The sequence below is a fragment of the Microtus pennsylvanicus genome, chromosome X (genome assembly GCF_037038515.1).
Source record: "Microtus pennsylvanicus isolate mMicPen1 chromosome X, mMicPen1.hap1, whole genome shotgun sequence".
NCBI lineage: Eukaryota > Metazoa > Chordata > Mammalia > Rodentia > Cricetidae > Microtus > Microtus pennsylvanicus.
In genome coordinates, this window is record NC_134601.1 from 132,859,272 (window position 1) to 132,875,404 (window position 16,133).

Consider the following 16,133-nt stretch of genomic DNA (forward strand, 5'->3'; position numbering starts at 1 on the left):
TTCATACTCCAAGAAGTGTGGGCAGGGTAGCAGGATTTGACTGGGGATGGGGGAGAACTCAGAGAGGTTAAACAGGCCAAGGGCACTCAGTGTAGCTGGGTAGAGACAAAGGAATCTAAATCTGAGTCCTCATCTCAAATGGACAAACTTTGGCACATATAAAAATCTTTCCTAATGCTAAGAGGGAAGGATGAGGGCGAGCAAGGCTTATACAGAGTGGTGCACACACAAGCTGGCACGGTGGTACCTGACTGGATTTCTAGCACTTAGGAGACTGAATCAGGACGATTACTGCAACTCAGAGGCCACCCTGGGCTGCAGAGTAAGGCTTGTCTTGGATAGGTGGATAGATAGATAGATAGATAGATAGATAGATAGATAGATAGATAGATAGATAGATAGATAGATAGATAAGAAAAGGAGGCACACACATACCTATCAATCTCCTTTAGTAATGACACTGTTCCTCATCTTTCTCATTTCCTCAGATTCTGGGATACTTCGATTATGCCTTTACCTCTATTTTCACTGTGGAGATTCTACTAAAGGTGATTATTAAACTCCCAATACATTCTCTGCCACCCTCTCCCATCCTATCCACCAGTTCTCCTCAGGTCTGAGGCCTAATCCAGTGTCATCTAATCCCTAGATGACAGTGTTTGGGGCCTTCCTGCACCGTGGTTCTTTCTGCCGTAGTTGGTTCAATATGTTGGATCTGCTTGTGGTCAGCGTGTCCCTCATCTCCTTTGGCATCCAGTGAGTAGCATCTTCCCCTGCCCACCCCACTTCTTCCAGAACCAGGACCAAGACCTAATTAGGACCTGAAAACCTCCCACCCCCAGCTCCAGTGCCATCTCAGTTGTGAAGATTCTCCGAGTACTCCGAGTCCTGCGGCCCCTCAGAGCCATCAACAGGGCCAAGGGACTCAAGGTAAGCCCAACTCACCCAAAGCCACAGGACCCAAGCCCTGGGTCAGGATCACAGACCCAACCGACCATTTGCACAAAGACGTTACTGTGCAGCCTGAATCCAACACGTGACCATGGATTCTTCACTACTGGCCATGTGGTCTGCTCCGTGTTCCTTACAAGTGACTATACTAGTGACTCATGTCCTTGACATGTGACTACTTGTCCTTACCTAGAAAACACTTATTCTTTGTTAATAGCCATACATGCTAGCCCACAATACTAGTGTTCTTCACTTGCAACCACCTACCCCTGGCCCAAGTCCTTAAGCGATATTCATCACCCAAGCTCCCACTGCATGCTATGGCCTGCGGTGCCCACTAGTCACGTGTGTGCGTGTCTGCAGCACGTGGTGCAGTGCGTATTCGTGGCCATCCGGACCATCGGAAACATCATGATCGTCACCACCCTCCTGCAGTTCATGTTTGCCTGCATTGGTGTGCAGCTCTTCAAGGTGGGGCGAATCCAGAGAGAGGCCCCTGTCAAGGTGGGGGTGAAAGGTGAACCTGTCTAACAGATGTCTTCCATACAGGGGAAATTCTACAGCTGCACGGATGAGGCCAAACACACCCTGAAGGAATGCAAGTGAGTGAGATGCCACCCTCTATGGAATGCAGAACCCCTTCCAAATCGCATAGAGAAATACAGACCGCTCTGTCTCTAAGGTTCCTAGAGCCACTGACAGCCTCTTACCAAGGACTCTAGACATGTCTGGTTTCCTAAAAATCCCTAAGACACTCGAAATTCCCTAAAGGCCCTAAGACATACCCCCAAATCTCTCCCAATAATTATAACGGCCTTCATACTACAGCAAGCGCTCAAAGCCCCCCAGAACCCTTTTCCACATTCTTCATCATTCCGTACATTCCACGCCAGAAGCCTTTGCAATTCCTGCCCCTCCTCTGAATTCCAGCTTCCCTCTAGAGGTGTTTGTAGAGGGAGGTGGTTTCAAGCAAAAGCCATGAGGCCAGGAATCCCTGGCTCAAACCCACTTCACGAGGCTTGAAGGCGTCTATTCACTTTGCTGAGTCCCAGCTAGCTCAACTGACAAAAGGGGATAAAAAGAGTTCCTGTTTCACAGGGCTTATGAGGAGTAGAGAGGCGTGGAGTAGACATACACGGTAAATACCTGCATGGCAAGCCAGCACCATCCCTGGCATAGAGTCAGTGCTAAGAAACTTTGGCTGTTTGAAGAACTACTTTCCCCTGGATGGCAAAAATGTTCATGACAGTGGTGATGATAAACCAACTGTGTTCCAGAAATTAGTCTTGTTTGTTGGTGGTTTTTTTTTTACAATCTTGTATTTATTCATATGGTGAGTACACCTGCTACTGCGCATGTGGGGATCAGAGGCCAACTTGAGGGAGTTGGTTCTTTCCTTCCATCATGCTGGCTCTGAGGACCAAACTCAGATCAATCAAGTTGGCAGCAAGTACCTTTACCCACTGAGCCATATTACTGGCCCTTGCTTGGTTTTTTTTTTTGTTTTTTTTTTGTTTTTTGGTTGTTGTTGTTGGTTTTGATTTTTTTATGGTTTTGGTGGGTTATTTATTTTATTTTTTTTAATTTTTTAAAAAGGTTTATTTATTTATTATGCATACAATGTTCTGTTAACATATATACACCAGAAGACGGCACCAGATCTCATTACAGATAGCTGTAAGCCACCATGTGGTTGCTGGGAATTGAACTCAGGATCTCTGGAAGAGCAGCCAGTGCTCTTAACCTCTGAGCCCTCTCTCCAGTCCCTTGGTGGGTTTTTTAAACCTTAAGTTCTCAAGCTAGCCTTAAATGCACAGGTTTCCTGTCTTCTGCCACCTGAATTGCGGGGATTATAAGCATATGCCACTATGCCTGACTTTATTTATTTGTTCGTCTGTTTATTGTGAGACAGTCTCAGTATGTAGCCCTGGCAGACCTGGAAATCATGTAGACCAGGCTGGCCTCAAGCTTGCTAAAAATCTTCTTGCCTCTGCCTCACAGGTAATGAATGGGATTATAAATGTGCACCACCATGATTAACTGTCATTTATTTAATTTATTAATCTTGGTAAGATATGGGAAATGGATTCTGTTAGTACCCTCATTTTTCAGATAGCTTGTGAAAACAAAAAGTGCATAGACGAGTCAGGCAGTGGTGGTGCACGCCTTTGATCCCAGCACTTGAGAGGTGGAGGCAGGCAGAGCTCTGTGAGTTCAAGGCCAGCCTGGTCTACAACAGCTTGTTTCAGGACAGATAAGACTGTTACACAAACAAACCCTGTCTTGAAAAAACAAAAGAGAGCCGGGCGATGGTGGCGCACGCCTTTAATCCCAGCGCTAGGGAGGCAGAGGCAGGCGGATCTCTGTGATTTCGAGACCAGCCTGGTCTACAGAGCTAGTTCCAGGACAGGCTCCAAAGCCACAGAGAAACCCTGTCTCGAAAAACCAAAAAAAAAAAAAAGAAAGAAAGAAAAAACAAAAAAGAAGTGCATAGACAGAGATTGAATGTCTACAATAATCCAGCCAGGAAACCAAAGGGCAGGATGTGACCCCAAACTATCTAGGTACACTATGATGCCCTGTTACATCCATAATAAAGACCCTAGAGCCTTTGCCATGGCTCCCCACTCCTCCTCACTCACCTAGCCTGTCTACAACATCCACAGGGGCTCCTTTCTCATCTACCCTGATGGAGATGTGTCACGGCCCTTGGTCCGAGGGCGGCTCTGGGTCAACAGCGATTTCAACTTTGACAACGTCCTTTCAGCCATGATGGCCCTGTTCACTGTCTCTACTTTCGAAGGCTGGCCTGCGTGAGGGGCAGGGCCTTGGGGACCGCAGGGGACGAGACAGATGATTCTAGATAGTTGCCTGGGATCAACTGGGAATGGGTGGGAGTGTATCTTAAGGGTGTACAGAGAGTCTCGTAAGCCTGGATAAGGTTTCCTTTCTTTCCTTTTTCCTCTTCTATGCTTGAGAATGGAACCCAGGTTTTGTATATACTAGAAAAATAGTATAACATTAAGCTGCATCTCTACCCCTTATTTTCTTGAGTCGGGGTCCTACCATTTAGCCCACTTTGACCTCAAACTGGTGATCCTCCTTCCTGATCCTCCTGAGTGCTGGGATTCAGGTTTGTGCTACCACATCCATTTGGGGGTAGCTTTCTAGAGACTCGTATATTGAAAGACTGGGTGGGGATTGCCCGGAACCCCACTGAGGACTATTGGGACTTCAGAAAAGGGTCTCTAGAAATTGGGAAAAGGTCTCCAGGGGTAATAGGTGAAAAGAAAGGACTGGGTGAGTGTTACTAGGGGTAAGTAAGATGTGGAAGAATTCGAAAGGGGTTCACTGAGAAAATAGGATTCAGAAATTTGCAGAACTCTGCAAAAGTCTTTGGGCATATTGGCTAGAAATTTCTGGGGGAATTGAGCAGAGTATTCAAGACTGTGGGATGGGGGTCCAAGATCTTTAGAAGCCTGTGGAGGAGTTCTGGAGAACCACGTGGAGGAGGTGCTCCAGAGGCTATTATGGGGATGAGAGGTTTTTAGACACATAGGGGATGTTGAAATGTCATGGAAGATCTGGATAGTATTCTCTGGGGGAACTGTATAGGTGTCTCTGAGACTTTGAAGTGTTTGGAACCAAAGATTTGGGATCCTGGCCTACATAGTTGAGTTCTAGCACAGCCAAGGCTACATAGTGAGACCCTGTCTCCAAAAAAGAAAAAAAAATACAAATACTTAGGACCCTTTAAAAGCCTTGAGGGGTTACTTTGTAGATGTATAGGAGTCCCAAATGATTAGGTTGTAAATTTAGTGGGGTCGGTATACCAGGAAATTTGGGAGGCGAATATGATAAGCAACCTGGGAAGAAGTCTGAGCAGGGCTAGGATTCTCCTACCCATGCCTTCATCTCTCCCTCCCCCATCTCCCACAGGCTGCTATACAAAGCCATAGATGCACACGCAGAAGATGAGGGCCCTATCTACAATTACCATGTGGAGATCTCAGTATTCTTCATCGTCTACATCATCATCATTGCCTTCTTCATGATGAACATCTTCGTTGGCTTTGTTATCATCACGTTTCGTGCCCAGGGAGAGCAGGAATACCAAAACTGTGAGCTGGACAAGAACCAGGTGACTCTCTCTCCTCACCAGTGGCCAACCAACCTGTCTCTCCTTGCCTTGTGAACCTCCTCTGCTCACTCATGCCCCCTATACCATTATGTAGCGCCAGTGTGTGGAATATGCCCTCAAAGCCCAGCCACTCCGCCGATACATCCCCAAGAATCCCCATCAGTACCGTGTGTGGGCCGCTGTGAACTCTGCCGCCTTTGAGTACCTCATGTTTCTGCTCATCCTGCTGAACACAGTTGCCCTAGCCATGCAGGTCTGTCTGAACCCCCACCCCCAACTTGATCGTTGCCAGACATTTGTTCTTTTCACACATCCCTTGAGAACTATTAGGAATACATTAGGCCACAAGTAACATTCTCCTCCCACCTCACTGACAGATCCTTAAATTAAGATACATTTCTAAGTTGGGCGGTGGTAGTACACACCTTTAATCCCAGCACTTGGGAGGCAGAGGCAGGTGGATCTCTGTGAGTTTGAGGCCAAGCTGGTCTACAAGAGCTAGTTCCAGGACAGGCTGCAAAGCTACAGAAAAACTCTGTTTCAAAAAACAAAAACAATAAACAAACAAACAAAGTTACATCTGTAACCTTTCTTCAAATCTAAGGCCAAAAACCACATTCTGCTTTTAAAGACGCTGGAATGTGAATCCAATGGTCCATGACCACTGCAAGATGTCACACATTATAAAATGCATTCCAGACTCAGATTCTAAGATGAAACCGGTTGTGCACACTAGAGTCAGTGCAGTTCTCTTATTTACCGCAAACACTGAAGTAGGTTGTCTTCTCTGCTGATCAGTGACCCTGGTTCCGTCCAACTTTCTGCTGTGCCATTCATTCTGCTGTATTTGGTTGTTGCTTTATAGTCACAACGCAACTATTCCAGCCTTAAAGTAGGAAAAGAGAGAGAAAGTTGAACCAAGCAGTAATTCTTGCATATTTTAATGAAATAACATTTTTTTTTCAAAGAAGCTGTCAACCATGGCACCCTGGGAATCAACAACCGGGCTTTGCAGAGTCCATAAGGACAGACAAGCAATGCAAACACAGTGTTAGACACAGTGTTTCACATGTCCCCAGATGTCTGAACTCAGGTCAGGGACTATGTGTCTGCGTGTAGGGGGTGTCTCTGTCTTAGGCTCTGTCCCCATCTGGTTTCCCTATAGCACTATGAGCAGACTGCTCCCTTTAACTATGCCATGGACATCCTCAACATGGTCTTCACTGGCCTCTTCACCATTGAGATGGTGCTCAAAATCATCGCCTTCAAACCCAAGGTACACCCTAGACCCACACCCTATTAATAAACTCCTTTGGGAGGAAGCTCATTCCACAGTCCTGGGAGGGGGTAACAACTGAGTAGTCATAAGACTAAGGAATGAGAGGAACCCAGGTACAGACCATTTGTGGTCCAAACTAGGCCCTGCCCCCTCAATATCACTTATCCTCTACTGGCCCCCTACCCTGGTCTGCTGGTTAAGAGAACACAGTACAATGCTTTCCTCCCGTCTACAGCATTATTTTGCCGATGCTTGGAATACATTCGATGCTCTTATTGTCGTGGGCAGCGTAGTGGACATTGCCGTCACAGAAGTCAATGTGAGAACTGGGCTTTGTGCTAACCCTTCTACCCTCTCCCTAGAGCCTTCCTTCACTTGGGTAGACAGCTCCCACTCAGATCCTCCCCAGTCCTGGAGACTGGGCATTCCTCATGCTAGGTCTGTCTTTTTTGAGTCCTTGCTGGGCTCTAACACAGTACTCCTCCCTCTAACCAGCCCTGTATTCATTTTTGCAGTCTACCCAGTGGCTTTGCTGCCTCCTAGAATGCCTCCCTTATTATTTCTGTTATCTCTTTCATTGTCTCTACCCCACTCCAATGGCTCCATCGTCTCTCTGACTACTTCGTTGACTCCATCTGCTCCACCAACTCGGTCATCTCCTACACTGGCTCTTTCCTGGCTCTGTTACCACAACTGATTGCATCATTGGCTCCATCATTTCATCCAATTGGTACCATGTGATAATAACCTTGACTGACAACGCTGCCAATTGCATTTCTGCATCACTGGCTTCTCCGATGTCCATCCATGTATTCTCATTTCCATGAAATTTTCGCCCCTTTGTTTCTTTCAATGTCTTTGCTGCACCGTCTCCTTTACCTGATCCTTTTACTTCCACCCCATTACAACTCTGTCTACAACCACCTTGATCTACTGCCATATAACCTTTCCCACCATTCCCTGAGTGCACCATGTTATGCCCTTAACCATTTGGGCATACAATTACATCATCTCCTTTATCACCTCTGTTTTGGCCACATATCCCATCAGAATGGAGGCCATCTTGGCGAGGTAGCTTCTCACACCTAACAGAAATAATTTTTTCAACCTTCCCTCCCAGCCCACTCCCTAACACACACACTCCCTGACAGCTGGGCATGGTGGCACACACTCAGGCAGATCTCTGGGTTCAAGGCCAGTCTGGTTCAGGACAGGGCTACACCAAGAAACACTGTCTTGAAAACAAACAAACAAATAAACAAAACATGCCTCCTGACCACCTTGGGCCTGGGTTCTGAGAAATTCGGGAGCTGGGAGGGCCAAGGCATGAGGGAAAGAAGTTGCTAGACCTGACACAAACTGATCACCGCCACTACACCCCTAATTCCAGAGTTCAGAGGACAGCTCCCGAATATCCATCACATTCTTCCGCCTCTTCCGGGTCATGAGGCTGGTCAAGCTTCTCAGTAAGGGTGAGGGGATCCGCACACTGCTTTGGACGTTCATCAAGTCTTTCCAGGTAAGTCCTTACTCAGAACTACAGTTCCCAGTCTGCCATTGCATTTCCAACTTTCTTTCTCTGGGCTCTCAATCCTTAACGTGCCTCTAGTTCGCTGACTTTACCCTACTCTGTGTAATAGTGTGCCTACATTTGGGAAGCACATGAAATCCAGGAAAGTTTGAGGCTAGACTACATCCCCAGCAGGCCCAGGCTGGTAGAGAGGAGTGCATTCTGGGATTTATAGTTCTCTGACTGCACCTGAAATACCTGTCTCCTTCACATTCTCCCAGGCCTTGCCCTATGTGGCTCTTCTCATAGCAATGATATTCTTCATCTATGCAGTCATTGGCATGCAGGTAAGTGGAGACCCTCGAGAAGATCCCTCCAGAACCCTTCTGTCCCAGATACTTAGTAGGAATAGCCCTGGTGTGGGGATGGAGGAGCAGAAAGATAAACTAGATGACCCTGGGTAAGTCTGCATGTGTGGAATGAGCTCATTAGTAACAGCTTTTAAGATTATGAAGATCCCTTAGGTATTAGGAGATGTGAAGTGGATGGGAACACGTGGCAGCATGGGTTCACTCCCAGCACACGGCCTTTGTATGTCTATAGATGTTTGGCAAGGTGGCACTTCAGGATGGCACACAGATAAATCGAAACAACAATTTCCAGACCTTTCCACAGGCTGTGCTTCTTCTGTTCAGGTGATACACTCCCACGCCCCTGCTACCTTGCTCCCCAGAATACCTAGTGTATCTACATACCCTCTCTGGACCCCAAGATGCCTAAACTAGGGAAATATTGGAGTCTTTCAAAATATTCCATTTTGAGCCATTCTTTCTCAGGCTGTAAGATGTGCCTCCTTTTTCATCCATGGTACCCTCATATGTAAAAGACATTCTATAACTGTCATTACCATGGTCCTTCTAGTTGTTAGAGTGTTCAAATGGAAGCTGGTGAGACAGTTCAGCATGGCAACCTGAATTCCATCCCCAGAAGCCACATGGTGAAATGAAAGAAAAGAGTCCCACAGATTGTTTTCATACATACATACAGAGAGAGAGAGAGAGAGAGAGAGAGAGAGTAAATAAATGTAAAGTATAGCCCCTGGTGAGAAGAAGCCACACCCTCACTCCTAGACCCCCACAACTGTACTTAACATGACTTCAGGGCCTCTCCAGAATGCCACCCTGTTTGACCATCCCCAGGTGTGCCACTGGTGAGGCATGGCAAGAGATAATGCTTGCCAGCCTTCCTGGAAATCGATGTGACCCTGAGTCTGACTTTGGCCCAGGCGAGGAATTTACCTGTGGTAGCAATTTTGCCATTGCCTATTTTATCAGCTTCTTCATGCTCTGTGCCTTCCTGGTAAGGAAACATTTCCCCACTGCCACCATCATTGCCATGGGGGCTGGCCTTGAGTGGTTTAGAGATGTCCAGATCTTGAGAGGGCTGCCCCAACAATAAGATCAACCAAACAACTTATGACCCAATGACCATAAAAGATCATCCCAGCTCCTACTCACCTTCTAAAACCCAGCTCTGGCCCTTTATTTACCTCTGCTTGCTCCTCGTCCCACAGATTATAAATCTCTTTGTGGCTGTGATCATGGACAACTTTGACTATCTAACCAGAGATTGGTCTATCTTGGGCCCCCATCACCTTGATGAATTCAAGAGGATTTGGTCTGAATATGACCCTGGAGCCAAGTATAGCCTCTACCTTAGTGCCTAGAATCCTAGGGATAATGTGTTGCCCTCCATAGCCCCCTAGTCCTAGAACTTCAGATCCACACATTCCATTACCCAGAAATAAAGAAGTTTCCACTGCCCCACCCTCTGCCCTCTCCATCCGTGTTCTTCCCTGGAAAGCCTTGAGGTGTTGGTTTGGGAGGTAATGATTTGCTTGGGGCGGGGCTTAAGAAAAGCCTAAAGGAGTACTGGTGATCCAGTGGCACCTCCCTGACTGCCCCAGGGGCCGCATCAAGCACCTGGATGTCGTCGCCCTGCTGAGACGCATCCAGCCCCCACTGGGATTTGGAAAGTTGTGCCCACACCGAGTGGCCTGCAAGGTCTGTGCACCTGCCCCTCACCTGTTGATCTCCAAGAAGGCGCTATACTTTATGGGAAGGGATAGGGACTTGCCTTTGGTAGGGATAGGTATATGGCTGCATCTACAAAGGTTTCTACCCTGGGCACATAGAGTGTGCCTAGCATTTCCCCAGAGTGGGTTCTATGTCTCTGGTGTTTACAGAGACTTGTGGCAATGAATGTGCCCCTCAACTCAGATGGAACAGTGACATTCAACGCTACACTATTCGCCCTGGTGCGGACATCCCTGAAGATCAAGACAGAAGGTGTGGGGGAGAGGAGGAGCAGGAGTGAAAGGGTCCCTGGGGAGGGTTCAGGGAGCAAATGCAAAGAACGACAGATATGTGTCTCCTAACTTGAAATCTCAAAATGGGTGACTTTGGCTTCACCAGCCTGCTGCCACACCCTATGTGAGAGCAGAAATGTGAAACTTCAAAGCCCCGCCCCCTTCACCAGCAAAGAGGGGCAACTCCAGCACTTCCATTCCCCCTACTTCACACTCTCCTGCATTGCAGGGAACCTGGATCAAGCCAACCAGGAGCTTCGGATGGTCATCAAAAAGATCTGGAAGCGGATAAAGCAGAAATTGTTGGATGAGGTCATCCCCCCTCCAGATGGTGAGCTGCCCACTGCCAATTCCTTAATGGCCTGCCCCGACTATTGCTGGTAGGTAGGAACTGGGGAGGCAGTAGCAGTGGAACCCTGTGTAACTGCCCTCTTTTCTTGTCCCAGAGGAGGAAGTCACCGTGGGCAAATTTTATGCCACATTTCTGATCCAAGATTATTTCCGAAAATTCCGGAGAAGGAAAGAAAAGGGGCTCCTAGGAACAGAGGCCCCAGAGAGCACATCTTCCGTCCTTCAGGTCTTAAAGACAGGGCCTGGGGTGAAACCCATGTCATAGAGGAAGAAACTGAGAACTAGGCTGCACAGAGGGTTAAGGGAACCTCAGAGCCCAGACACACACACACACTTCTGCATGGGAAGCAAGCTCACAGAGGGGCAACTTAGACCATGAGTTACCAAAGTTCCTTCTTTTTCCATCCATCCCTACAGGCTGGTCTAAGAAGCCTTCAGGACTTGGGTCCTGAGATGCGACAGGCCCTCACCTATGACACTGAGGAGGAGGAAGGAGAAGAGGCAGTGAGGCAGGAGGCTGAGAAGGAGGAAGCTGAGAGCAACCCAGAAACGTACAAAGTGAGGACAAGTTTCTACTTCCCTCAAAACTCTTGACTGTAAAATGCTCCTTCAGTACTGTGACTGGGAAGAAGTCTTCTCTACAATGGAAAACTATTCAATACCGATCACTAACTGTTGGAAAACAAGAGCCAGATTCAGCCCCTAGGGAGTGATGGTCTCCCCATGGCCCAGTGAGGGCAACACTGATCAAGTAACTTAGGCATTGCATTGATAAAGCACTCAGTCAAGTAATGTCCCCTCAGGACTCCACAGACTCCCAGGCCCAATCTCAATGGAGCTCCAGGATTTCAAGGTCTCTACCTGTGAGGGAGAAACTCCCAGACTCTCTCTCACCTGGGCCTAGTGATGACGATGGAGTGGTTGCCAACTCCAAGCAGCCCAGTGTGCTCCAGGCTGGGTCTCAGCCCCACAGGTATGGTCAAGATTCTGGGGAAGGTTGTGAGAATGAAGGAAGACTAGACACGTGTTGGATGAGATGGGACAAGGGCTAAAGGCCTTCAAGAAGAAATTCAGAAAGGACAGATGTGTTTCCGGGGCTCAAGTGAGAGTCAAATGCAGTGGGCCACAGCAGTAATCTTAGCACTTGGGAGCAGAAGGCAGGGGGAGCCAGAGTTCAATGCCATCCTTGGCTATATAGTGAGTTTGAGACGCTGTTTAAAAAAGGACAAAGATAAATGAAGGGCTCAAATGGCAATAGAGGGTGAAAAGAGACTAGCAAGAAAACGTGAGAACGTGGGAAGAGAATAGCAAGAAAACGTGAGAACGTGGGAAGAGAATAGCAAGAAAACATGAGAACGTGGGAAGAGAATAGCAAGAAAACGTGAGAACGTGGGAAAGAGAATAGCAAGAAAACGTGAGAACGTGGGAAAGAGAATAGCCAGAAAGCGTGAGAAATGCGGTGCAAAAGATCAATGCAAATCAAGTGTCGTGGCACACGCCTTTAATCCCAGCAGTCAGTAGGCAGACAGAAACAGCTCTCTGTGAGTTCAAGGCCAACCTGGTCTACAGAGTGAGCTCCAGATCAGCCAGGATTACATAGTAAGACCCTGTTTTAAATTAACTGTAAATTCTAGTGTTTGCACAGAGAAGGGGACATGCATGAGATGAGAAGAACAGGGAGCCTTGGGTCACATATGGGGGGGGTTGGGACCCGATCTAATTAATATGCATCATTTCCCCAGGAGAAGCTCTGGGGTTTTCATGTTCCCTATCCCAGAGGAAGGAAGTTCTCAGCTCAAGGGAGTTCAAGAGCAGGACAATCAGAATGAGGAACAGGAAGTCTCTGACTGGTACCCTGGCCACACCACATGGGTCATGCCGGGGAGGGCAGGAGTGCTGATACCCCAACTCTGAGTCCCAGAGGAGTTCACTGCTAGCTCTGCCTTCCCCTACAGGACCCCCTACCTAGATGAGCAGGGAGAGACTCCCCCGAACCCAGTCCCTTTACCACCTCACCAGCCCCAGAGACACGTAAACGGGCACCACATACCACGTCGGCGTCTGCTGCCCCCAACACCTGCAGGTAAGCAGACAAATGGACCTTATGAAACCCGAAGGGCTAGCAGAACGGAGCAAGGGAGAAATTGCAATGGTTCTTTGCCCACCAGGTCGGAAGCCCTCCTTCACCATCCAGTGTCTGCAACAGCAGGGCAGTTGTGAAGATTTACCCATCCCAGGCACCTACCATCGCGGACGGACCTCAGGATCAGGCAGGGCTCAGGTGAGGAGAAGGGACACTGTGGCCTTCAGGGAGACAACCTCTTAGGCTGAACATTACAAGTATACTACATTTCAGGGACTTCTGAGAAATAGCACACTTAAAGGACCACACATAATCCCAACTGTACTTAGGAAATGGGTTTACGATCCCCAGTTTACAGGTGAGGAAACTGAGGCTCAGAGAAGTCTATCCTCCTGTGATCACATAGCTAGTAAGCAGCAAAGCTGACATTTTAAAAAGACTTAGTACTTGCTTATTCATTTATTAATTTTTGTATGTGTATACATGTCTTCTTGTGTCTATGTGCATGTGAGCATGTGGATACACTCAGCCTTGGGGGTGTGCAGAGTTCACAAGAGGGTGTCGGTGTCCTCCTCTATTCGACTCCACCTATTACTTTGAAGTAGGCTTTCACTGAACCGAGGGCTCACATTTTCTTGCCTAGGCTGGAAGCCAGCAATCTCCAGTGATTCTCCTGTCTCTGCTACCCTTGGAGTTAGGGTTAACACCCCCCCAACACACACACATACACAACTGACATTTAAATCCAGGTTTTTGAGTTGGATATGATGACACATACCTATAATTCTATCACTTCGGAGGTAGGCACAGGAGGATCAGGAATTGGAAGTTCTCCTCGGCTACATACAGAATTGAGGGTAGCCTGGGTCACATGATACTGTGTTTCAAAAGAATCAAAACAGCTAGATGGGGTGGTTCATGCCTATAATCCCAGCTCTTGGGAGGCTGGTACAGAAGAATTGCTACAAATTTGAGATCAACCTGGGCTACATAGTAAATTACAGGCCTTGATGGAGAAAGGAGGCCACTTGTTCATCCCAGCTGCCCAGAACCAAAATAACCACACAGAAACTGTATTATTTAAATCACTGCTTGGCCCATTAGCTCTAGCTTCTTATTGGCTAACTCTTACATCATAATTTATCCCATTTCTAGTAATCTGTGTATCTCCATGAGGCTGTGGCTTACTGGGTAAAGTTCCCAGAATCTGTCTCCGGTGGCTCCATCACTTCTCTCTGACTCCGCCTTCCTTCTCCCATGCTATAGGCCAAGACAGTTTTCTTTATTAATTAATCAATGAAATCAACACGTAGACAAAAGGACCTCCCACACCACCTTGATAATAAAGTCTCAGATAGATAGATAGATAGATAGATAGATAGATAGATAGATAGATAGATAGATAGATAGATCACACATAATGCGCACAAACAAAGGCTTTCTGTATTATGACATAAACTCAAGTCTGGAGCTGGGGATGGAGCTCAGTGGTGAAGCATTTGTTTGGCATGTTTGTGACTCAGTTTGATCCCCACAAATAAAGAAGTCATTTATTTCTCCTCTGAATTACATCCATTCAGTGTAACTGCAGTTGTGTTTATTAGAGAAAAGGGACAGAACTAGACTCTCATACTCACCAATCCTTGCCCCCTCTGGTCTTTGTTCTGATCCAGGGTTCCTGGGCAGCCCCTCCTCAGAAGGGACGGCTGCTATATGCCCCCCTGTTGCTGGTGGAGGATGCCACAGTGGGTGAGGGGTACCTCAACAAATTCAGTGGGCCACTGCGTACCTTCACTTGTCTGCAAGTGCCTGGAGCACATTCAGATCCCAGCCACCGCAAGAGAGGCAGTGCCGACAGTTTGGTGGAGGCTGTGAGTCCCGATGGTTATGGGGGAAGGGGTTGGAGTAGAAGGGTAGAGGTGAGAGCTGGGGAAAGGCAACAAGGAGTGGCCAGATTCTGTGCCAAGCATGTTAACACCCCTCTTCTCAGCACACTGTACTTGACCCTGTTCCCCTGAACGCTTCCATTAGCACATTGCTTCACAGTGACCACTCTGTTCATTGTGCCATTGGTCAACACTCTTCCTACTTAATCCCCTCCCCAGGTGCTCATCTCTGAAGGCCTAGGTCTCTTTGCCCAAGACCCACGATTTGTGGCCCTAGCCAAGCAGGAGATTGCAGATGCATGTCACCTGACACTGGATGAGATGGACAGTGCTGCCAGTGACCTGCTGGCACAGAGAACCGCCTCCCTTTATAGTGATGAAGAGTCTATTTTTTCCCGCTTTGATGAAGAGGATCTAGGAGATGAGATGGCCTGCGTTCATGCCCTCTAAAGTCTTACCCCTCATCCACTGCTCAATAAACCCCCTGCCCTTCCTTCGCCCAGAAGGAGGCAAGCATTGAGCACACACTGCTGGATTTTGGTGTCTTTGTGCTGGCAGTCTGGGGCAGCCCAGTCGTTTCCATCCATCCCTTATTGCATCCCTGAGCCACTGCCCACACATGAGTATTTCCAGAAACCAGGACAGCTAGGCCTGATTATTCAGCGTCAGGGAAGGAGGGAGGAGGAGGAGAAAGAGACAGAAGCCAAAAAAAGCTGGAGACAGAGTGGAGGTGGGGGAGAAAGAGGGCACCGGGCAGATAGGGGGAGGGAAGAGAAGAAACACTGGGTACCCAGATAGTAGGAAAGGGCAGAGGCGTTCCAAGGGGGTCATCAGTCAGGTCAGCCTGAAGAAGGACAAACTGTACAAAAGTCTTGACAGGGAGAAGGCCTAGAGCTTACAGTTAACCTGGTAACTTAAGCAAAAATGTCCTCATCAAGAATTTTGGGGATGTTAAATTGGTATCATAAGTGTCTCCTATTTCCCATCTTCTGCCTGAGAAAAAGAACAAAAGCCTAAATCCGTTGGTAGAAATTGTAGGTGACAGCAAACAGTGGTGCTTCTAGCTTCAGGGAACCAATGCCGAGCCCCCTTGATCTTCCTGAAACAGCTGAGAGTAACTCTCCTCCCACACAGATGCCTGAGCTCCTCTTTCTGCTTCTGGCTCTGCCTTTGGGGGTCTCATTCATTCAGGGAAAGCTTATCAGGCATTTGGTGTGTGCCAGGTGCCTTGCTGGTTTCCCTCAGGGCACACTAAGGTGGCTTAGACATATGACAAGGTTTATCGAAAGTGGGAGTCAGCTCCCCTCCAAAGGAAGTGCAGGTAGTGTAGTGAATGAGGTCAGATGCCACCGCCCTAAAATGGATCCCACCCGACTCTTGAAGCAGGAGGGTTCTTATTTGTATCTTTTAGATCAACCAAGCCAGGAAATTTGGGAGGAGCCGCAATCAAAGACTGGATCTCTAAACACACAATTATACTGGCATTGAAACAAAGGTTTAAAGTAATTGGGTTGGTGTATGATAAAAGAGCAAGTTAGGCTGGGCGGTGGTGGCACACGTGGCG

General features: G+C 47.8%; 1 protein-coding gene across 1 annotated transcript in view; it reads left to right on the top strand.

Moving 5' to 3' along the window:
* The window catches only part of Cacna1f (calcium voltage-gated channel subunit alpha1 F), a 28,379-nt gene extending 13,331 nt beyond the window's left edge, over positions 1–15,048 (top strand). The window contains 27 exon segments of the mRNA XM_075957900.1: positions 489–548; positions 650–756; positions 843–930; positions 1,315–1,422; positions 1,501–1,553; positions 3,618–3,764; positions 4,891–5,092; positions 5,187–5,345; positions 6,258–6,368; positions 6,607–6,690; positions 7,422–7,442; positions 7,762–7,890; positions 8,163–8,228; positions 8,485–8,576; positions 9,081–9,240; positions 9,455–9,582; positions 9,848–9,944; positions 10,127–10,229; positions 10,479–10,580; positions 10,696–10,826; positions 11,018–11,158; positions 11,404–11,573; positions 12,343–12,450; positions 12,556–12,683; positions 12,769–12,881; positions 14,357–14,554; positions 14,789–15,048. Of these exon segments, the coding sequence (XP_075814015.1) occupies positions 489–548; positions 650–756; positions 843–930; positions 1,315–1,422; positions 1,501–1,553; positions 3,618–3,764; positions 4,891–5,092; positions 5,187–5,345; positions 6,258–6,368; positions 6,607–6,690; positions 7,422–7,442; positions 7,762–7,890; positions 8,163–8,228; positions 8,485–8,576; positions 9,081–9,240; positions 9,455–9,582; positions 9,848–9,944; positions 10,127–10,229; positions 10,479–10,580; positions 10,696–10,826; positions 11,018–11,158; positions 11,404–11,573; positions 12,343–12,450; positions 12,556–12,683; positions 12,769–12,881; positions 14,357–14,554; positions 14,789–15,019 (3,237 nt within the window). The 3' untranslated portion in view covers positions 15,020–15,048.
* The last annotated feature ends 1,085 nt before the right edge of the window (positions 15,049–16,133 follow it).